Below are 22,868 nucleotides of genomic sequence, written 5' to 3' on the forward strand. Positions count from 1 at the left end.
AACTACTCTCCCTTCCCGAGTTTCATCTTTCTATGCTTCAGCACACGGTAACATCAATGGACAAAATTTCTACTCTGAAAAGCTGTTTCTCATTGACTGCAGCAGACAATCTTCATGTTCGCTTCGGTGCTGGGCTTCCCAGACAGCTGTTCTGCTGCCTGATCCTGAAACAGGGAGCAAGGAAGGAGTGTCAAAAGGAGAAATCACTTATTGGGCTGGAATTACCCTCTGATTTTTCTATGTAAATACCAAAGAGGGTAAGAGGAAAGGGCTGCTAGAGCCTGGTCAGAGCCTGCCTGAAGGCAAGTGTCTGCAGTGCTACCCTTGCTGCACAGGGGCTGAACCTGAATATCCCAGCACCAAAATGGGCTATTTACCTTGTTTAGGTCCTCCCCTTACCCAGCCTTTCCTCTGCCTTCAGTGCTAATGACTTCCTTTTCTGTTTCTCTCTTCCATATCACTTTCCCTCAGCCTCCGAAGCTCTGGGTACTGCATCCCTCCCCCAGAAAGAGGGTAGAAAAATATTGAGAGGCTGCTGCTCTATTGTAACTTGGCAGCTGCTAGCTCCACGCGTCCATCTTCCTCCACTCCTCTCTCCCCCACTGTTAGATTCAATTTCATAAATAAATACCCTGCGTATTGACGTCAGTGTAGGCCTTGAGAAATAATACTCCTGTCGCTTTCTTTGCTAAGCATGGGGAATGGAGGGAAGAGGGAGGAGGAACAGAAGCAACAACATCTTGGAAGATGAAGTCTTAATATTCTCTTAATTGCCTCCCTTCCTTTGCTGCTATGCCCCAGCTGTGAAGAAAACAAAGATTACTGTTATCAGTATGCCCTTCTGGCTTGAGACATGAAAATCAAGCATCCAAAACTCCTGTCCCTGGTGATTTTTTTAGTGAGGGGCGATGATGGAGAGATACTGCGTCCTAGAATTTGGAGGGGTACACTCAGAGGTACCTGTGCTCCTCACATGGAGCTTAAGAAAATTGTACCCAAAATGCTGGCAGAGCTTGGTACAGCACCTTGGAGAAATGAAGGAGATGGTGCCTCCATGCAGGGAGAGAAGATAGATATCATCATGAGTGTCTTGGTCTGGTCATTAGGAGATGGCTGCTAGCCACCAGAAGTGATAAGACACCATTGGCCTGCCAGTAGAGCCAATGAGACAGGAAACCTGGGTGCTCTGGGGGAAGTTCTCTATTAAGAAATCATTTAAAATTTTTCATATTTGTTTGTGGTAACAAGCTTTTTAACAAGTCGCCCGGGTCTTGACTGCCTTCCTAAATCAGTTCCTTGAGAGTCTGACAGAGCTGAAGGATGTGGTCTTGCACTGAAGAAGCACAGCCTTCATCTAAACAAACTGGTGGGAGGACAGGGAGGCAGAAAGACTGTCCCAGGACTTCTCCCATGGAAAAGTATGCAAATACTTTGCTTTACATTATAATCATTGGTATTATTTCATCTCGCTGTCCTAAATTTGTGAGCTATGCTCGTTCTAAAGCTGACCAACAAAGGAGCACACACATGTCCACAAAACAGATGCGAGAGCTTTGAAAAGCCAGTACAAGCTGAGTTTAACTCTAGTAATTTTGAAAAGTGAAGGGGATATTTTATTGCTGGTGACAGTGTGCAAGTTATGCACTTGTCTCTGCTGCTGCTACCTGTGAATTGCTCAGATATTTGAATAGAGTCTTTCTTCCATCCGAAACTATGATATGCTTAATGCTTTCTGGTCATTGCTGCTCGCCATGTTGCTCTTTGTAGAACACACACAGAGATGGATGCTCTACTATGGTGCTCACCTCCGATCTCTGCTGCATGCCTTACCTGTCCTGGAAACCCAAACCCAGAGCTGTGAGCCGCCAGCTAAAGACCAGAACAGCCCATTTTGAGTGCCAAGTCTGACCTGTCATGCTGTCCAAGCCAAAAAACCGCCCTAGTTCAGAAATTTCCTGCCTCCAGGCTATTGCTGGTTGCTGAGCCAGAGCCTGGCAGGTTGGAATCCGCAGCTTTCAGTCCACTTTTGGCAGATGCAAGGAGAAGGCAACGAAAGAAGTTCTCTCAGGGCGCTCTGCAAATGCTGACATGATTTTAATGAGCAAGTGCATTCCTCAGGACGTGCACAGCTGGGAGTGCAGCAGCGAAGCGGGCCAAGATTCCTGCGAGGACCCATGCCTTTCTGGCAGGTTGAAGTCATGTCTGCCGCAGCGTGCTGCCTGCTGACAGCCAGAGCATCCTTCAGTGCCCTGGGGGTCTGAGAGACACCCCCAGCCTCTCGGTGGTAATGACAGACCCCTTCTAGGACATAGGGTTTCTTCATCTTTGCAAACCAAGGTTTCCCCTTCACCTGCACTGGGAGCCATGGAACTGCCATGCTACCCAAGTCTTGGAGTGTTTTACAGCTCACCTGCTCTTTAAAAAATAAATAAAGTGTGAGGTGTAAAAAAGACATCAGACGCAGAAGGTTGTTATAACCAGGGGTGCGTTGGGTGCTCAGACCTGCCGGTTGTCTCTCCCCAGGGATCACTGCCTGTCACTGCTGCAGCCTCCCACGCTTCTGCAATCCAGCAGCTAAGCACTTGGAGATGTGTCTGTGTAGAGGCATCATAACAAAAATCGGATTCAACTCTGTTCATCCATCTGAGCAAACACGGCATCTTGGGTTTGTTCTCAAGCCTGTAGTGTGAGATTTCCAAGACAAACCTGTGATTTATCTCCCAACCCTCAAAGAGGCTTTGCAAGCAACAGAAGAAACTTGAGCTGAAGCAAAGGTCCAGTTTCACCCAGTCTCCCACCCAATGGCCAGGACCAGGCTCAGAGGTCCCTGTGGCTGCCTGGGTCTCTCCTTGCAAGTGAAGGCAGTCCTTGCCAAGCCAAAAGGTAGGATGGCACATTTTGAACAATCTCCTGGCATCCAAAAAATGAGCTGCTCTTGTCTGGCCCCATGGTGACCGGTGACAGGATAAGGCAGAAAGGGGGATTAAAGATGAGCCGTACTTGGAAACAGCATCATCACCCTTACGGTGCTTCCAGCACTGCTGCTTTGCTCCATGGCAAGAGATTTAGCTGATGTTTTGCTAAGTTTTTAATCAACTCTAAATGTCCCCCATTATAGTGGTTTACACAGCAAAGAACAAAAAGGGATCAAAGCTCCCAAAGGCAAAATTTCCAGCAATGGCCTTCATAGGAAGACCTTTTAGCACAAAAAAACGTATTTATCTCAGTGGGTTCGGAGGGTATCCACCACGGGATTGAAGTTTAGGGACTGTTTTTAAGGGCAATTCACCCTCTCTTGCAGGTTTGAGCCCCGAAAGAGGAGCTACAACGCACTCTGTTCCTCCATGAAGAGTGGTGCTTGGCATGACTCTCTTCCCATCCAACTCTCACCCCAGAAGCGAAAATAAGTGAAAAGTAAAAGAAAAAGTCAGGCTTCATATTCTGGATGGATATTTATTTGCTTAACAGATTTTCTTTTTTTTTTTCTTTTATCTTTTTTGGTACAAAGCATCCAGGAAAGCTTTTACTTCTCTTTTTAAAAAATAAAAACTAGGTTTCTTTTAAAAAAAGACACATGAAAAGGAAAAAAAGGTCAATTATTTGCAATTGCTCTGTTTTTATTCTGCCTTCCCCACCCCACCCACTTCCCTTCCCCCCCCCCCGTTAATTTGGACCAATTCTCATTCTTTTCCATATATATTTAATAAAATAAATAAAGGATTTTCTTTGTCGTGTATTGCAGTGCCATTTTTTTTTAAACAAACGCTTCATGGCTCAACATTGCAAGGTAATAACAAACAAAAGGATTATACATTAAAATCCTCCCCCTCTCAAGATTCCCCCTAACCCCCCCCCAAACCACGAAATAGAATACAATTCAAGTAGTCTTTTTTTTTTTATGTTTTAAATGTATGGATATATAAGACAAAGCAAGTACAGAACTGGTTAACAGAGTGTCCCCATTTTATTAGCAAGTGAGAGTATATCATAGGGAGATGTAATTGACTCCCCCCTTTTTACGGTTCCTAGACAGATAATATATATTATTTTAAAACCAACCTATTTTACAGCCCTCTGCCCACCTCTCAAACCCATCCGCTCACTGAGTCCCAAGCCTCAAGCCAGAGACTTGCCTTTTCACCCTAGTCCCTTGCAGCGGGTCCCAGCCCTGCAGCCACCCGGGTGCAGCTCTCCTCCTCCTCCGCAGCCCCGGGGGGAGCGAGGGGACGGAGGGTGGGGGGCGCGGGGCAGGGACAGGGTGGGGGGAGTCCAGCGAGAAGGATGCAAAGGGCAAGAGAAGGAAAAGGAGATGGTGGGGCACGGAGCTGGTGCTTCTGCAGGTGCTCGGCGGCGAGGGCCGCCCGCCCGCTCGATGCCATCTGCGTGCGAGCGAGCCGTCAGGGTGGGGAGGAAGCAGTGGGTCCTCCACGGCTCCCAAAGCCAAGCTCCACCAGGGGTCCGTGCAGAAGCAGGGTCTCACGTTGTAACTGGCAACACCTTCACCATTCAGAATAGTTTGTCTCTAGAACAGTTCCCTTTTAGTCTAGATTGTGGTGGTTTTGGTTTTTCTTTTTTCTTTTTAAAAAAAAGGATGCATGTCGATGTATTTCTGTGTGTGCGTGCATCTGTGTACATGAGTAACAGCCAACTAGCTCATATGGTCATGACCAAGCTATATTTCAGAAGAGAAAAGAAACACATTTATCACACTTTTCCTAAAACGAAAAGCTAAAATTTCAAGTTCAGTATTCGTTATCTTGTCCTTCCCTCCCCACCCTCCCTTGCTATTTCTGGGTTTTTTCCCTTCCAACTTACTTTAGCACCATAACACATTTTAAACATTACAATCCCTCTTCAGATACTACACAAAATGTCCCATAAAAATAGTGCTTTTTTTGCCAAAAAAGTTATATAATATATTATATATATAAATCAACTAAATCCGTGGCAAATGTGCAATGCAGACGCCTCCTCCATTTAAAGTGAGCATCAGTTCACTTTTTTTTTTTCCTTCTTTCCCCTTTCCTTTTTCTTCTCTCTTTCTCGCTTTCTCTCTCCTCTTCCTCTCTTTCTCACGTCATCAATGATTTCAAAAAGGTGCAAGTCGATTTGGAATCTTGTAATGAAGCACACACACAAAAATGCGGATGGGGGCTCCTCAGAACTTCTTCTCAGGTATGTTTTTCTCTTAAAGGTGCAAAAGAAAGTTATAAAAATAAGAAAATCGAAGAAAAAACAAAGAAGAAAAAAGTGGGGTGGGAATGAGGCAAATGAATTATATCCCTCCATATTTCTCCCCATTTTAATTTCTTTTTTCACTTTATCGTCAAGAAAGACACGGAATGGACTCTTCTTCTTGAGAAAAAAAAAATATTTTAAAAAAAATTTAACTTCATATCCTTTTTCCCTCTTGCTCTTTCTTTTGTCTTCTGGCGTTGGCACTAGGGATGTCACGCAGCGCCCGGCAGCAAAAAGTTCAAGTGCCAAACTGTCCCTTTGCAAGTACAGGCTTGGAAATACTGGGGGCGCGGGGGAACGACACAGGCCTGGGAAACGAAACAACCCTCCCCCCCACCCCGAAAGGACGATGCCACGGGAGCGGCGCTGCTCGCCGCCGCCGCCATCCCCTCCTTGCTGTGTCAGTTGTTTGGTTGGGGCCGGAGCAGCGTGAGGGTGCCCTGCAGCCCCGCTCCTCGGCTCGACGGCCCCGGGGATGGAGGGGCTCAGGGGCCGGGTCTCGCTAGTCCTCCCGCCCTCCCCCGGGAGATCAAAAATCAAGACGGCTGGTCAAGGTTCATTTCTGGGGGCCAGCCGTTTCGGGGGAGGCCTGTGCCGCTGGGGGCCTCTGGCTGGGCAGGGAGATGAGGGGACGGTGCAGCGCCTTGGCTTCCTCGGCCGCTTGCAGCCCCTCCGCCTGCCACCGGTACTGGCGAGCCCGCAGGATGCTGGGCACCTCCCTCTGCAGACGCTGGGAGCTCTTCTTCTGCCACACGTTGTACTTGGAGTACTTGGTGTGTGAGGGCTTCTGGAAGCTCTCCTGCAAGGAGACGGGATAGGAACGTCAACCTCCTCGAAGCCTGCCTGCCCTCCGGACGAGGGTGCCCCTCTCTAAGCTCCATCCATCCCATGGACACATTGTCCCACCCCTGGAAACATCCAAGGTCAGGCTGGACGGGGCTCTGAGAAACCCAATCTCGTTGAAGACGTCCCTGCTTACTGCAGGGGGTTGGACTAGGTGACATTTAAAGGTCCCTTCTAACCCAAACCACTTTGTGAGTCTACCATCCAGCCCACCTCTAGTCCTCCACCTTATTAACCGCTGACTTTCTGCAGGGTATTTGGCATGAGTTGCCAATGGCTGCCAGCTCTCGCAGGCTCTGCAGAAGCAGCACACCTTGCAGCTGGGATTTGTCCTCTCCCAGCCATGGCCTTCCCACCTTTCCTCTCGCTGTTTATTTTGAGAAGGGCCACCACCGCGGTGCAGCCCCCCTACCTTGCTGAGCGCTGGCAGGCCGGCCAAGGAGGTGGCCGAGAGGTCGCGCTCAGACTTGACGGACTTGGCGCAGTAGGTTTCCAGCAGAGCCAGGTCGCAGCTCCGAAAGCAGCACTCTTCCACGATCCCCCGGTTGATCCGCCGGTTATTTCGTCCCACCGGTCTACCTGCAGAGGCAGAGACCCCAGGGTTAGCCGCTGGCCTGGACTAGAGCCTCCTCCCTGCCCCATGGCACCCATCCCCTCGCAGGCACACCTCCACCAGCCACCAGAGACCAGTGGGTCCCACACACTTCAAAAACAGCAGCGCTTCTCCCAGACCGGCCGACACGCGCTCGCAGACCGGCCGAGTTCCACGTTCAGACTTTCCCAGACAAACGCTGTTGATGCCAACAGGGGTCCCCGCATGCGCACGGTGCTAATTAAAGGTGCTTTATACGGTGGTGATTTATTCCCCTCCTATACCTCTGGCACGGGCAGCTTTTTTGGGCGCAGCTAAAGCGAGGAAGCTCGAGCCCAGCCCAGCTGCCAGCGCTGCACCGATTACTGCGACCGTCTCCAATGTTGATCCTGGCAAGTGAGTTTTATTAGAAAGAAGCAGTGCGGCGCTGTGGCTGCCAACCTCCCTCCGTCGGGTCGATGCTCAGGCAGGTGAAGCAAACCAAGGCGGCTAAATTTTACCAGATGGGACAGCTCTGAGACAGCTGCAGAAAGAATACAGGCTCCCGCACCCACCAAGAATAGCTATTAAACTTAATCTTTTAATAAGTGTTCCTCTCCTGTTTCTGCCTGCAGAAGGATGCAAAAGCCTGTGTCCGGTGCAGCAACAACTGAGTGCATTTCATGTCACCGCTTAATGATGGACAAAGCACTCCAGAGGAAGAGCTTCCCTAAGTTTTACCGGTTTTCCTCCCTCTCTTGAAACAGAAGAGATGGGCAAATTTGGGTTTCTGACGCAAAACAAGTTTGCTTGGGAATTGCGACTTCCAAAACGTAAACTGGCCCAGAACGAAACAATGTGCTCCGTGCTTTCGCACACGGCAGGTAATGTGCTTGCGCTGTTGTGGGGTTTGCAGCCAGGGCTCTGCACCCTGCTGAGAGCACCTCTTGCCAGCGCAAGGTGCTCCGAGGGAGGGGAGCGGAGGTCGGCACCAGGGGGGCTTACGAGCAGGACCCCGTACCACATCCTGACCAGAAGAATTAGGGCATGGGAAAAACTGAAGGTGAGCAGTAGAGGCACGATGCCTAACGCTGCTCACCACGATGCAGCGAGACCCCATCTCCCAGCCGGACTGTGGGAATGCCCAAAATGGTCCATGCTGGCCCTGTGCACGACCTGTGATCCCCACTCCCACACATTCCAAATGAGCAGGCGCTCAAGTATTTGGCCTTGGTGAAGATTTAAGGGCCCTGGCTTGCAAGGTGCTGACCAATTTGCCCAGGGGGTACCCATCTGGGTGCCCACCCAGATAGCCTCGGGACAAAGTGCAAAGCACAGGAGTTTTCTGTGTACGCAATGCAACCCCATGGATGAAAAGCAGCCCCATATGTGCAATGCAAACGTGCATGCACAATGCAGCCCTGCGTGTGCAACACAGCCCCTCACAGACAGTGTGCCACGCTGACCCTGCGGCCGCACCTCGCTGTGGGCTCTGCAATAGCGAAGCCCCCAGCAGCAGGGCAGCCGCTCTCTGTTCGAATCGGCCATGCCCCCATCGGAGGGGAGCCCTCTGCTCCACGCTGGTGCAGTGCCGTCGCGCTTGGAGGTTGCGAGAGAAAACGTGGCACCGGGGCACAGGGCGATGGGGCAGCTGGCTCCTACCGTGCGGCTCACCTTCAGGAGCCATTTCAAATGCTCTGTTGTCCACATTCATCTGCCCCTGTGCCACCTCTTTTCCTGTTTCTCTGGAAAAATTTCAGGCACAACCTTAGCCACCCCCACAGGAACGTGAAAAGGATGGCTCCCTCTTGGTAAAGGCTCAGCGAAGGGAGCACTGTTAGGCATTTAATTTTCTCTACAGAAATGCGTGTGGGCAACAAGCAGGCTGGGCTGGGCCTCTCCCTTTAAAGGCAGGGCAGGTGTGTTGGGTGCCTGCAGCCGTACAAGCGATGCTGGTGCAGGCAATCTGGGTGGCGATGCCCGAGGGAGACAGGAGACAGGAGCTAGCCCGGGCCACGTGCGTGTATTCTTCTATGTGCATGCGATGCCCAGCAAGGTCCATGGGAGTCCTGCGCTGCCACCGACATCCCGCACTGCCTACGGCCCCCGCTTAGCACATACCACCCCCAGCGCCCAAACCTGCGTGCACGACAGGTTGCTGAAGCATTAGGCTGCTCCAGAAAGGCATCCTGAGCAGGGGCAGAAGGGGAGTTTGGAAGGAAAAGAGAAAAATATTCAAGTCACCCCCTCTCGCTAGCACATCCCCAGAGGGCTGCATTCTCACTCCTGCTGAACAGAAGGTTGCACAAGTGATGACACGTATGGTTTGGGGAGAGCTTGAGGTTTTGAAAGGTTAAATGTCTCCTCTCGAAAACAGAAGTTGCCCGCTTGCAGCTATGTGCTTGGAAAGAAGAGGGTGAAAAACCCAACAAGCAAAGCGGGACCATCAAGGGCCCTTTCTGGCATCGGAGCATGGAGGAAGACCACAGCAGCGTGCGCATTTGCGAATGCCCAGGTGTGGCACCGCCAGCGCAAGCTGCCGGCAGGGATCTCCACGGCGACACAGCCCCTTCCTCCCCTCACTGCCCCTGCCCACGCACAGCCCCCGGCCCCAATGTGCTGCCCCTTCTCTCTTGCATAAAGCTGCTGCGTGCCGTTCCCCTTGCTGGCACCGCTGCCAGCTCCGCTGCGACCGTCCCATAGGGCACATTTCCCATTACATAATTGTCTGTACGGATCTCGCCAAATGCCAGTACAATCCTCTGTGGGAGAGTTACTTTAGGAAAAAAAAATAGGCAAACATAACAAACAGGGATTTAGTCCCAGAAAGCACCTGGAGACAACAACCCAGGGAAGAGACTCCAGGACACTGCTGGTTAACAGCAGTATCGCTGCTGACCTGGATTGGGAGAAGCACTTGTTCCATAACATGATTTACACACGGACTTAAAGTTTGAATTTCCTGGCTGTTGCCCATGGGTGGCATCTCGCTTTACCACCGCTGCCAAACCCAGGGAGGGGTTTGCTGCCCCATCCCTTGCCCGCAGGGGACAGCTGGGCAGGCAGCCGGCTGCAGCACCCCCGGGGCATCCGAACCGCTTCCCATAGCAGCGACGACCGCCTCCTCCCGAGGAAATGCGCTTCCTCTCCGCCTTCAATGAATGGCTATGCTCTCTTCTTCTGTGAGCTGTGCTCCACCAAAGCCTCCCACAGCTCTGCCGAGGGGCCGAGCCTGGCAGTGCAAAGCCTGGCGATGCAAAGCCCAGAGATGCAAAGCCCGGTGATGCAAAGCCCTCCGGCTGCCCAGGGCTATTCCTGTCCGGCAGCGGGCTATCCTGGCAGAGAAGGCCGGGCATCCCGTCAGCGGTGCAAAGCCAAACCCGCTCCCGGGAGAACCCGGAGGCCGCGTACCTGCAGCTCAGCTATGCCTCCGCACCGGAGTCGGTGGCAGTGGCTTGGCTGCGGACGGACAGGAGGGTCCCTTCCCCGGCATCGCCACACCGCTGCTCCGGGCTCCCCACCCTCACCAAGGGGTGCGCAGTGCCGGTGCCACCCTGGCCAGGTCCCCTCTCCTCCGGTCAATCAGGCGACCAGCCGAGTGGAAGGGGACTTTGGGTGTAAACAGTCCCCGCGCCCCTGTCGCAGGAATGTCGGGAGCAACAAGGGGGCCTTTGTGCAGCGCCGGGCCCGTCCCAGTGCCCCCGGCCTGGCCCTCCCCCACCCCGGCACCGCGCTTTCCCCCCTGCTTTTTCCTAGTATTATTCGGAGGAGCGGCGGGCGTACAAGAATGTGCCCCGTCAGCACAAGCGGCTGCAAAGAGCTAAATTCTTATCAGCTGTTGGAAAGGAGGAAACAGGAGCTGTTGTTTACAGAGAAGTCGGACGCCTCTCCCCCCGCAGCCCCTTCTCCCCTCCCTGCCGGCGGTGCATGACAGCAAAATTCGCGGCTGGGGCTTCCTCTCGACCTGCCCTACTCTTCTCTCTCGGGGCTGCACCCAGCATCCCTCCACCGGCCTTGCTGCTGGACCAGACTGGGGTGGGTGCCGGGGAGCAGGGAGAGGGGCTCCCGACCCCACCGCAGAGCCACGGCGGGATGCCACCACCTTGCTGGCACCTGTGAGCCAGCCCCAAGAGCCTTAAAAGTCACAGAGGGGAGGAATCACAGCAGAGGCGGAGGGCAAAGCACAGATGGCTCACTCCAGCTTCCAGCTTGACCAGGCACCCCCGGGATGTGGCGCAGGGCTGGCGCGGTGCACATCGCCATCCCCACCCTGCGTCCCACTGCGCGGCAACCCGACCGCTGCCGGCTCCTGCTCCTGTCGGTGCGGCTCTTTCGCAGCCCCAGCTCTTGGAGGCAGCTTCAGCCCCAAGCACCTGCCAGCCACAATGCCTCCAAGAGCACCTGGGGGCTGGGACTCGCTTCGCCACACCAGGGGACAGATGGGCATCCCAGTTAGCAGGGGGTGCACCCTCTTCAGTCTAGGTTGTGTATTTCCCCATCGCCAGATGACGGGGGGGATGAAACACCGTTGCTATGCTGCATCCGCTTGCATGGATGCAAAGAGTGCTGTGTGTCGGAGCTAGCTTCGTTAGCTATATGTGCTGCCTTGTAAGAACGTAGGGCATTGGTTAAGTGCTTAAATCACCGCTGCACCAGAAAACCGGTAACGAATTTTCATACCATTTTTGTTTTTTCCAAGACTACGAATTGGATGCTTGCAACAAGCCCCGTCCAGCAAGCCAGCCCCACCTGTACCTGCAGGACCAGGCTGCCAAAGCCATTTACCTCCCGTACGAAGGGGAGTGCAGGCTGCTCACAAAGTCGCACACCCCACCCTGAGAAGTGCTCATGACAAACCCAGGCCCAGTTTTAAGAAGTAAACCCACAATTGTGCGAAATAACTGTGCCCTGTCGAGCTGATACGGTGGCAATGATGAGTGAAGGATTAATCTTCACTTGAGGAGTGAAGATTAGTATGGTCAGGAGAATGAATCATTTCATGAAGCCAACTGATGGAGGTAGAGGGAAAAAACACAGCAAGCTGGGGATGTCCAAACCCTTCGTCAAGTAGAGCTATCACCCAAACATCTTCAGCCCTGCACAGCACAGGCTGGCCAGATACTGAAAGGGTTAAAAGATGGGACTGGGGGAACTTTGCTTCATCACCCAGCACCTGGGGTCTCCAGAAATATTTAAAAAGAAGAAGGTGGGATGGGAGAAGACAAAAAAAAAAAAAAGCAAGAATCCCCTTGCAAGCACCAGCCTGGTGACTTGGCACCAAGCGACCTGTCTGCCTTCAAAAGTGTTGTTATTTTGGCCTGGGCAGCTGGGTTATTTGAGGTAAAAGGAGGTCAGTTTGTCCGTAAAACAATAGCCCCGTTCGCTTTCATCCCCAGAGAGGGGGAGGAGGGAAGAGAAACCACAGAGGGGAGACGGAGGATCCTCTATAAATAGGGGGAGAGGAAGAGGTGTGAGAGCAAGAGAAGAGCTCGCCTCCTTGCCATGCTGGTAGGGCCAGTCCTGGACCTGCTGCCTTGGCTGAGGTCCAGCACAGGGCTCATTGGCAGAGGAAAGGTGGAGATGAGAAGAGGAAGGGCAGCCGACATGCAAACCCTCAGTGCTCGGTTTGGCGAGAGGATGGAAGCGCACCCAGGGCATCCCCAGAAGCACAGCCTCCTCACTACACCCAGAGGGGCCATGAAAACCTCCCGATGCCCAGCTGGGAAGGCGCTGGGCAATCGCCCCCAGGCAGCTGCAAAGCCATCTGCAGCCTGGCCACCTGCTCAAAGTCACGCAGCCCAAACCCTGGCTGATGTTGAACACAGGATCCCTGTGCCTCTCCCTGCCCAACCTCGGCAGGCAGTGTCAAGCCAAGTCTGGCTGAGCATCCAGGTTGGGAAGGGGCATCTAGGGTCATCTCCTAACTCTGCAGCACCCCATTCCCTGCACAAGCAGACTGGGAGGAGAGGGAGGTTGGCTCTTGACTCCACTACTCCAAACAACACCCTGTTACTTGAAAGCAACTTCTAAATTCCTTTTCCCAAGGCAGAGGCAAGACTACCAAATGCACCACACCATGTGCAGCTGGTATCTCCATCCTCTTTGCCCCGTTTAGCTTTGCACCTTTCCTGCAGTCAGTCACTCTGCTGTTCAGTCACCAGTGGGCAGCGAGACACGGGGTCTTTCTCTCCCAAACAGAGCAGGGGACTGAAACATCAGAATAAGGCATCACACTGGAGGCACCTCTGCCCACGGGCTACTGAGCATCCATCACTACTGGTTTACTCCTCTTCCTCCCCGTTTACCAGTTAAGCCATTGTACTGCTAATGCCAACGGTCCAAAGCCACAAACCATCCTTGTGGAAAGCCCACTCCAGCCAACTGTCCTGAAGCCACCTGCACTCTGCGGACAACAGCAACGCTGCATTTTTTGGCACCAGCTGCGCTGTGAAAGGGTAAGACATCACTCTTCAGCAACAGGTCTACCAGCAGGCAACGAGGAGGCCACAAAGTGTGTTTTGGGAGCAGCCTAGAAGCTGCTGCTATACCCAAGCAGAGCCTGCCCAGACAGGGGCAGTGCTCATCTCTCAGGATGCAGCACTTTGGCAGCAAGGTTTAAAAATATGCCAGGGTCCAAGCTCAGCAGAGAGCTGGCTGCAGACATCCTCGTTATTTTAATGACTTGCCCACACCACCAGTGAGCCAACCACCTATGGCTCCCCAGTGATATTCAACTTTCCTGAGTATCAAACGCAGCACCCAGTTTCCCCACGGAACTGGACAATCCCCAAACCCGGCACGAGGTGGGTGCGTGCCACCCTCAGCATGCCGCTTTTCTCACTCCTCTCCTGGCCTACCACCGTGTACAACACCACCACAAAAAGCACCGGGCTGGGAAACCCCTCCTTTCCCCCCCAGCCTGCTGCCAGCGGCCACCCGGCACTTACTGAAGTAGAAGCCCCTGTCCCCGCAGACGAACTGCAGTGTGTCCACCAGCTCCCCGCCACAGAGGGTCTCCGCCGTGCCATACGCCGCAGCCGAATCCAGCGCGTAGGCCAGGAAAGCCAGCAGCAGGAGCAGCATCCGCCTCGCCGCACACATCCTCTGCACCTGGGGACAGAGGCACAGCGTTAAGGAGAGACCCCACTCTGCCACCTCCCCCGGGCAATGCCCCCCCCGCCCACAGCACGCCTGGGGTTTGATGCCCAGACATGTCCGGATGCTGCGGAGAAGGAGCTTTTACGCCCAGAGATGTTGAGGTGCTGCAGGGAAGGACCGGCAATGCTGAGCTGGCCGCTGGAGCAAGGCTGGCTCCCCGTGCTCGCCCCATGTGTCAGCCACTCCGGCCAGACAAGGTTTGCATTGAAGCAGTTTTTCCATTGGAAAATCCCACTTCAGCCTACCTCTGAAGGGCTTTTATTCCCCCTGCTCTTTCAACACCATGATTTTTTATTTTTTCCCCCTTTTACATGGGAAATCATTTACATGATTATTGGGAGGGATTTTTTCCCCCAGTTCTGATGACAGGCTTTCAAGCCCTACCTGAACGCGTGTTCCCCCAAAGCAGAAACAAAGGAAGTTTCAACCTGTCCTAGAGCTGCTTTTGAGGAAAGATGGGTTTTGTCAGGGAGCAGCACCCTTTGCCCCGGGTGTGCGAGAGACCCTCATGGCCAAGCTCAGGCAATCGAGGGTCTGATTGCACAAGCCGTGTTTGCTGACGAGAGCCGGGACAGAAAAGACATCCCTCAGGAGCAGAGCAGTCCCACGGGAAACACGCCTGAGGCATCACCAAGGAAGGCCAAGGGGGTATCAGCTGGCTCGGAGGATTAGGAAAGAAACTCCCTGGATATTTGCTAACTAACCCAAAGATTTCCCCTGACTCAGCTCCTGCAAACAGCTTTGCCTCCATGTCAGCTTCTGCACCTGTAAAGTGAGGGTGCTATTGCCTCACTGGATGAAGGAAAACCCATGCACAGTCCGAGGTGTTAGGCATCCCTCAGTGATGAGCATCACTGTATATATACAGCCAAATAACGATGGTGGCCAAACAGGTCAGCTCAAAATGAAGAGGTGAAGCGTGGCAAAATAGCAGCTGGCACGGGGCAATGCTAGATCTCAAGCGGAGCATCCCCTCTCCCCACTAAAGCTCAGCCAAGACACTGGGTATCACATCCAGCCTTCATCACCATAGCATCTGAGCAACTCGAGAATAATATCAGTTAATGAATATTACCTCACCCCCCCGGGATGCTCGGAGATGGAGCCGAAGCCCAGGATAGATTAAATGACTCGCCCAAGGTCACGGGGGAAGTCTGCAGCGCAGCCAGGAAATTAGCCCAGCTCCCCTGGGGCCCCGCTACGGTCCTGCCAGCAATAAAGCCACCCTTGCTACCAATTTTTTACTAGCACATAGCTCAAATCATCGCTGCTACAAATGCACCGTGCTTACAAGTCATGAGTCCTTCTGAGAGGCTGGAGGATAGGGATCAGCAGCAAGAAAAGCCAAAACAGAGGCTGAAAGGTCTAGGTGAGCTAAGGGGGGCGTTTCTCCCCCCCAAAAGAGCTTTGATGCCCATCATATTGCTCATCCTGTGCTGGTAGAGACCAGCAAGGCTCGCAAAACACCTCACAGGCTCTGGACAAGAGAAGCAGCAGCCCTGGGGACAAACTGGGCTCAGCAAGCAAGTGATGGGACCAGGAACAGCTTTTCCAGTAGCACCAGTCCCTTCAGCCCACCTGGGAGGCTTTGGTCTATATTACACTAGGAGCAGAAGGATGGCACTGAGCTGTGACTGCCCCACACTGCCAAGATGCCGTGTTTGGCCACCAACATCTTTTCACCTTGATTTTTTTATCAAGTGTCTGACGGGTGTTTACTGGGCCTCCCCAGCATGACCACAACGTCACCTGCACTGCTTGAGTCATGGCCCTGGTTGCAGCAGCATCCGCAGCCAGATCTCAGCAATGATCCTGCTTGATTGTGCTCCCTTCCCTTTTTTTTCCCCCCCTTTTTCCCCTTTTTTTACATGCAGCTCTTGATTGCTGGTGTCCCTGGGGTGCAGGTAGTGCCAGCAGCTCATTGCCGGGGCGACAGATGCGTGCCAGCCAGTGCCGCCACTGAAGACGCTGACACGGGACTTCAGGACACCCAAATAATCCCACGTCCCCAGTTAGGCTCACGCTGGCTTCGAGCGCTGCCGCTAACAAGCAGGCTGTGTGCCGGCCTCTCCCAAGCCACAGCCGATCCCCAAGAAGGGGCTTGCTCGGTGGCATGGGGGACAAACAAAATTTTTCCTCCACATCCAGTCTAAAGAAAGGGGTGAGATGCTCTGAAGCGAGGAGAGAGTGCGGTTTCGTTGGCAGGGCGATATTTGATGCTGGGGAGACCTGATACCTTCTGTGGAAAAAAACTTGTGCTCCTCAGAAAATACCCGCTCCTGCGCAACCCGCACCGCAGCCCTCCCTGTCTCCACTGCAGGTTCTTTTTGGGTGCCCATATACCCCATAACTCCATCCAGGAAGATCCCCTGAAGCCACAAGGACAGGGATGGCCCCAACACTGTCATCCAGGGCTAACGTGGAGGTGTGCAATGCAATGCTGTCCCCCTTTGATCACGCATTAACTGCCAGCCGTTTCCACCACTGTCACCTTGGCGTCTCCCCGCTTCCTCCAGCAGCCGTGTAATGAGAAACCGGGCAGTAAAGCAAAAACCATCTTTATTTACTACCTGGTGCTGCAGTTTCTCTCCAGCCTGATGGAGCTGCAATCCAACCCAACCCCACAAGCCTTTCCCTCTCGCTTTAGCCCTACAGATCCTGCGGAGGAAAAGCCCCCAGGCTTCACCTAAAGACTAGACAGGCTCCCGGCGCAGTGCACCCCAAAGACCTTTCGATTGATCCTTCCCCCTTCCCACTCCTCCTTAGCAGGGATGAGCAGCACCCATGCAGAAGAGCTCACACCCACCCCACTGCAGCTGCTGGAGCAGCCACTGCGGCACAGCACACCTGGGTGACTGTAGCCCAAGACCCGGTGCAAGCACCACGCCAGCTGCCCAGGTTGCACGCAGCTTCAGTTGTCACGGCCAAATCCTGCTCAGCATTGTGAGACAAAGCCCTGCGAACCCCTCCGAGCCTTCACTCTCCACTGGAAACGTGGGACAGCACTGCTTTTGGTTCCTGTTCTATGGTTCTGTTCTAAGCGTTAGGACAGGGACAGAACCCTCAGCTGTGGGACAGCAGTAAATTCACACCCACGGCTAGAAAACTCTTCAGTTTTTATTAGGAAGCCTCTCTCAAGCGAGACGTAACAGGAACAAGGCAGTGAGAGGTAAGCTGGGCGCTTTCCTAAAGGACAAGGTCCTGCGTCCGCTAGGAGAGAGGCTACGCCCTACAGAAGTTCATTCTAGCCAAAGAGGGTTGAATCAGCCATGCTGGCTGCCATTCCCCCACACGTGCCCACAGAGAGCTCCAGTGCTTCAGGGTGCAGTTTTAAGAGAGGGTCTGCTTTCCTCTCCATCCTCCACGTCTCTCCCCTGCCTACCCCCGCATTCCCCGGTCCCCATGCGAAGCCCGGCTGCTGCTGGAGCCACCTCGGCCACGAGCTGCTGTGCACAGGATGCTCCTGGCTGCCTTGGGACTCCTGCGAATTGCCCCCTCGCAGCACAGGCTGCTGCACCCATGGCCAGGGACCCCCAAAACCCTCTCGGCAGTCCCCAGCCAGCTGGGACATGCCAACAGAGAGGGTTGTCTCGGAGCGGCTGTGGCGTGCAGGGAGTGAGCCTGAGGGCAGGTCTGCAGCGGAGCCACCCTCCCACCCGAGGCCATTAAAGGATTTTTTCAGGATTTACTGCAGAATCAGTTGGATCGGCGATTTCTGTCCAGCTGCTGGGGATTCGGGGGCCAAGAGGCCACAATGTGCTACAAGGCCCTGCTGCCAGATCTCGGAGGACAGCTCAGGCATCCACTGCATCCAGGCTTGTACTGAGCCAACCAAACCATGGTGCCTCTCTTGGGCAACAAACATCTCCCCAAAAACAGAGACTAAACCTTCTGTCTGACCTAATTCCTTCTTCAGTCTGGCCTTCATTACAATTTAATATGAACAGAACAACGTAGGAGGGAATTGACAGATGGCCCAGTCTGCAAAATTTGGATTTGGACACCAAAAAGAAAAAAAAAATCTCGCATCTTTGTGGAGCAGTGCAGCGTTCAACAGGGAGCATGGCAAAAAGTCATTGCCCAAACCCAGCGGCGTGTGCAGGAGGGGAAAACCCCAGTTTGTGCATCTCCACCTCCATCACTCTCCAAAAAAAAGCAGGCAGACTGTTTTGCTACCCGGACGATTGCCCGCCAGAGATGCTGAGCATCCCTCCGCTTTACCCCTCTCGGTGGGCAGCCCCGGGAGAGCGGGCAGCTGACCCGGTTTCAAGCGCGGCTCTCCTGAAGCGGCAGGACGCGGGCGCGTGCCAACCTCGCACGTGCCAAGCGAGTGCCACCCCTGCCCACGGGCAACCCCTAGCAGGGCACCCAGCCACGATGCCCCGAGGTGCCAAGTAGCAAAGGGCTAGTAGCGGAGGCTGGCGGGGAGAGGCAGGTGCCTTGGCAGCTGAAAACCGCCCTGGGGCTGCATCTTGGGCAGAGGCACCGGGACGAGGCGCCAGGCGGTACCCAAAGGGAGAGGAGCCACAGCGTGCTGCGCGGCAGAAGAGACTCCCTTTTCATCGAAAAGAGAAAGGATGAGATTTCCAACCCGTGGCTTGGAAGAAGCAAGCTTCAAAACACAAAACTTTCGACCATCGAGCTGTCAGGTGGACAAAACTGACCCAGGACCAGAGGTTTCGCTGTCTAGCTTAGGCTTGAAAAAAACAAAAAACCTCCCAATTCATGGCACCTGGCTCGCATGACATTTATATGGCTGAGGCTGGCAATGCTGCTGCTATTTTTAGCCCTCGCTTTTTTGCCTTCCCTGCTCGTCTCCATCAGCAGCCCAGTCCACCCCACCACAGGTCACCTTTCTGTCTCCCAACCTGCAAGCGGGGAGAGACGCCTGCCTCTGCCTGCGGGACAGGGGCCCGGGCAGGCAGGGCAGCGCTGCCCGCACCCCACGTCTATACGTGCCACAGCAAGAACTACCATGGCTGTGGAAAAATCAGGCTGAAAAAGGTGAATGGGGTATTCAGTACCATTTACTCACCCCACTGGGGAGTAAGAGTGTATTGCACAAATTTTGGTATGCAGCCCAGAAACATTTGATTTATTGCATAAAAAAAAGGAAATGCAATCTTGCTTAACTCTTCTAAAGACAGCTGGCAGGACCCAGGGAAGGGATTTAAGTCCGTTTTAGTAGCCTCACTTAACTCCTTTCTTTATTGTCCCTCTCTCCTTCCTGCATTCCCATCCAAAACCTGGAGTATATCAGGGAAAGTTAACAGCAAGTTAAACTGTTAAATCAGAAATTGTGGTGACTGGAGTCTACTGGCAAGTGATATTCCCACAACACGTTGAACTTGCTTTATGTCTTGGCAGAGCGGCTTTAACCCTTTCAGAGCCAGGCTGCAACCCCGAGGCAGATTTATTCCCCGGGTGCCCCCCACCTCTTCTGACCCCTCACGCAAACGTGCCGAGGGAGGCTGGTATCTTTTTGCCCCGCTAAGACACGCAGCAGCCTTTAGGAGCAAAGACAACCCAAAGAAGGATCGGAGAGGTCAGTCCCAGGACACGAGCAGGGAGAGGGTGGGCCACTGACAGGGTTCGTATACGCTGCTGGAAAGACACCAACTGCTCGATCCCTCTAAAAATAAGACCTCACCTGCTGTGTTTGCTTTATTTAAAAAAAGAAAAGCACAGAAATGCTTTTCTCTAGTGCTCCACAGGGCAAGCCGGGATTGCGCGGAAGCCTGCAGGAATCAATGGGAAGACACGCACTGACACCTCTGGCTTGCCTGGTCAAAGGAGCAGCCCTCCAGCCGGGCTGCAAAAAGGATCACCTGTCAGAAAAAGCACTGGGACACACACGCAGACACATTTCGGCTCTCAAATTTCATGCGGCGGTGGGAGGGGACCCGCGGTGTCAAATCTTTTATCCCTTAATGAATTTTCACAGGAGCTGGGATAGCCCCTTTGAAAGGCTGAGTGAACTTGTGTGGGTGTTGACAACACGGAGAAAGATTTACAGCTCTGACCCATTCACCCCCACCAAAATTGTCAAGTTGGGTCCAAAACAGCTCAGTGAAGCTCAAATCAGAAGTGTCAGTCAGTTTTATTCCTCCAGATGTCCTTAGCACGAAGTCACCAGTACAAAACCCCATGACCTGGGCTCCTCAGCTCCACTCTAAATCAAGGCAGGAGGAGGAATAAAATACCCCAGCACGCTGAGCCCTGCGAAGTAAAAGGAAAAACCACAGGCACACACACACTCACGGACAACCTGACAACAAATAAAACCAAAGTAGACCAGGCCTTGGCCCCCCAGACGCATCCCGGCATTTGGAAGAAAGCTGCAGACTTTGTCTCGGAAGCCTCGGCTCCAGGCTTGAAAGCAGCGGTTCTCCCGAGGTGTCTATTTAAAACCACCCACACAAACCTTGTTTTCACACTCGACCGCTCCACACCAGCTGAGCGGGACCTGGCGTATCAGCAGCCCTGCTGGAGCACCGCTGGCTCGAGGCGAGGCAGCCACATCTGCCGCTACAGTTATGCTAAATCCGAGTTTCCTCATGTGCCCCAATTCCCTACTGCCCAGTGGAGTGCTAAAACCTTTCCAAGTCGCGCTCTTAAAACAATTACTGTAGGGAAAAGCAGTTGGGAAGGAAGAAGAAGGGGAAAAAAAAATAATAAAAAAAAAAAAATCACAGAAAGTCAAAGGCTGCTCGCCAACCATGAACTCTCACTCCATTTTGGCTCCACTTTCTTGTTTTTCCTCTCCGTATTTTTATCCCTCCGAGACCGAGCGCGGTGTTTTGCAGCAGAGAAGTTTAACAGCCTCCCCGGTCCCCGCAGCCGGGGGACCGCTCGCCCCCGCCCCGCACCGCTGCGAGCCCCCCCCCCCCGCAGCCGAACCGTCCTGCCAGTCGTGGAACCCCCTCCGCGGGCGGCCCCGCCTGACCTCGCGTCCCCCCGCGGGACCGCCCCGCGTCGCGCCGGCCCCGGCTCCCGGCCCGCGCCGTGCGGGGCGCCCCGGGGGGACACCCCGCGCACCCCGCCGCAGCGCCCGCCTCGCCAGGCCCGCGGCCGGGCCGGCTCTCGGGCTCCCTCTAGTGACACGCGTGGGGACGGCGCGGGAGCGGCGCGGCGCGGGAGCGGGAGCGGAGCGGAGCGGCGCGGAGGGGAGCGGCGCTTACCTTGGCGCTGCCGCCGCCGCTCTCAACTTCTTGCGGGCCGGGGAGGAAGGCGGGCTGCCGGCAGCGCTCATCCATGCTTGCCCCGGCGCTGGACATGCTGCTCGCCCGCCCTGGCACCGATCGTGGCTCTGGCTCGCCTTCCCCGCGCCCTGGCTCGCTCTCCTCGCCTTTTTGGTATGTCAAGTCCCTGCTCGGTTTTGTCTGGAGGATGTTATTTTGTCACGATCGGGTATTTTGTTATTCTAGAGAGCGAGCCAGCGCTTTCCTTTTCTTTTCTTTCCTTTTTTTTTTTTTCCTTCCCTCTTTTTCTTTCCTTTTTTCCTGGGGTTTTTTCCCCCCCTTTTTTTCCTCTTTCCTTCTCTTTCTCTCCTGCTTTGGCTGCCCCTTGGGTGGCTCTCACTTTTTGTGTTTACTGACTGCGTCCCCCTGGCCGGGTCGGAGGGGCCCGCTGCCTGACTGCCCGCTGCTCCCGGCTGGCTGCCCCACGAGCGAGGAGACAGGCAGGGCGCTCCGGCTGCCCCCCTTTTATACCCCCCCAATGGGCATGCTCTGACACCCCCAGCGAGCACCAGCCCGGCCACGCAGCCAATAATGTTGCAGAGCGGCCTAACCCCCTCTCTTCCCTCCCTCCCTTCCTTTCTTCCCTCCTTCTCCCTCGTAACCCTCCGGAGTCCAGCTCGGGGAGGGAAGAGGGGACAGAAAGTTTCTGCCGCACGGTTTCTTCGCGGGCTGCTCCCGGGTGGGGGTTTTGACCCCCCCCCCGGGCGACCCCGAGGGAGCGGGGGGCTGCGCGCATCCCCCGCCGGCCCCGCAGGTGAGGGGAGGAGGCGGGGGTCTGCGCCCCGAGCCCCAGCCCAAGATGCCGGGGGGCACCCCCTGAGCTCCTCTCGCTGCCGGGCGGCGAGCCCCAGGCCCCTGGGGGCGAGAGGGGGCAGCGGGAGCTGGCCGTGCCCGCCCCGCTTTCGGGGCTCTCTCTAGGTGTGGGCGGGGCACAGGTGTCCGCGCCGGCTCCGCTGCCCCACGCCGGCCCCCAGACTGCTCCCAGGGGCTCCCGGGCCAAGGCACGGGCACGCAGGGGTGCCAGCCGCACGGCCCGCCTGGGCTCGCACGCCTGCCCCGCAGCCCCGTCCCGCGTTGCGTGCCCCAGTGCGGGCAGGCAAGCCCCCGCCTCAGCAGGAGCGAGACCCCGCGTCCACCCGTGTGCGTCCGTGCGGACAACATGGACGCTCCCCCTCCACAGGGCAGCGGCACCCGGGTTTCGCACCCCGCAGAGCACCTTGCCCACAGCGGCTCCCGCTCGCTCGGTCGCCTCTGCTTCCCGCAGGCTTCTGCAAGCGAGCACAGCTGCCTCGCAGCCACGGGGACTTTTCCCAGGCTTCGCCGTGCGTGTACGGCAGCGTGCGGGCTGAGCGCGCTCCGGCTGCTCTGCCGGTGCTGCATGGCAGTCGCGTTGTGTTGCGTTAAGCAAAACTCACCTTCTCCCAAAGACACTCTGCCCCGCCGGGGAAGGGGCTGCCCCAGGGGAAGGGACCCCACTTGCTTTCCGCGGCGGCAAAGGCAGCCCCGAGGTGCCCGCTGCCCGGGTGGGTGTCCCTCTCGCAGGGACACGCAGCCCAGGCTGCACCGCGGGCACGCACCCTCCTTGGAGCAGAGAGGAGCAGAGCTGCCCGAGACGGGGCGGCAGGTTGGTCCATCTCAGGCAGCGCTTGCCGTAGGCAGTGGCATGAAAGGGCAAGGCTGCAGCAGCCCTCACCCCAGCAGGCAATACAGAAAACTTTTTTTTAAGTTTGCACTTTTTTCTTTTCGGGAATGGGGTGCTTGGTGCATCTCTGAACAGTTGGAATTGCCCTAAATATGCCCAAGAAAATGTGGGCAGG

The 22,868-nt window shown here is 54.9% G+C and overlaps 1 protein-coding gene across 3 annotated transcripts; it reads right to left on the reverse strand.

The window, feature by feature from the left end:
* Positions 1 to 3,835: 3,835 nt before the first annotated feature.
* Positions 3,836 to 22,534, reverse strand: IGF2 (insulin like growth factor 2). Of its 3 annotated transcripts, none has more exons than XM_075426615.1 (4): positions 22,467 to 22,534; positions 13,600 to 13,762; positions 6,494 to 6,660; positions 3,836 to 6,037 (listed from the first exon to the last, which is right to left on the reverse strand). In XM_075426615.1, exons 2-4 carry the CDS (start codon positions 13,751 to 13,753, stop codon positions 5,795 to 5,797), a joined length of 564 nt encoding a protein of 187 aa, XP_075282730.1. In that variant the 5' UTR covers positions 13,754 to 13,762; positions 22,467 to 22,534; the 3' UTR covers positions 3,836 to 5,794. The 3 variants fall into 3 exon arrangements, with proteins under 3 accessions (XP_075282730.1, XP_075282728.1, XP_075282729.1); XM_075426613.1 differs by lacking the exon at positions 22,467 to 22,534 and adding an exon at positions 20,992 to 21,480; XM_075426614.1 differs by lacking the exon at positions 22,467 to 22,534 and adding an exon at positions 20,757 to 20,833.
* Between the last annotated feature and the right edge of the window lie 334 nt (positions 22,535 to 22,868).

This window comes from Opisthocomus hoazin, chromosome 7, assembly GCF_030867145.1.
Source record: "Opisthocomus hoazin isolate bOpiHoa1 chromosome 7, bOpiHoa1.hap1, whole genome shotgun sequence".
In the NCBI taxonomy this organism is placed as follows: domain Eukaryota; kingdom Metazoa; phylum Chordata; class Aves; order Opisthocomiformes; family Opisthocomidae; genus Opisthocomus; species Opisthocomus hoazin.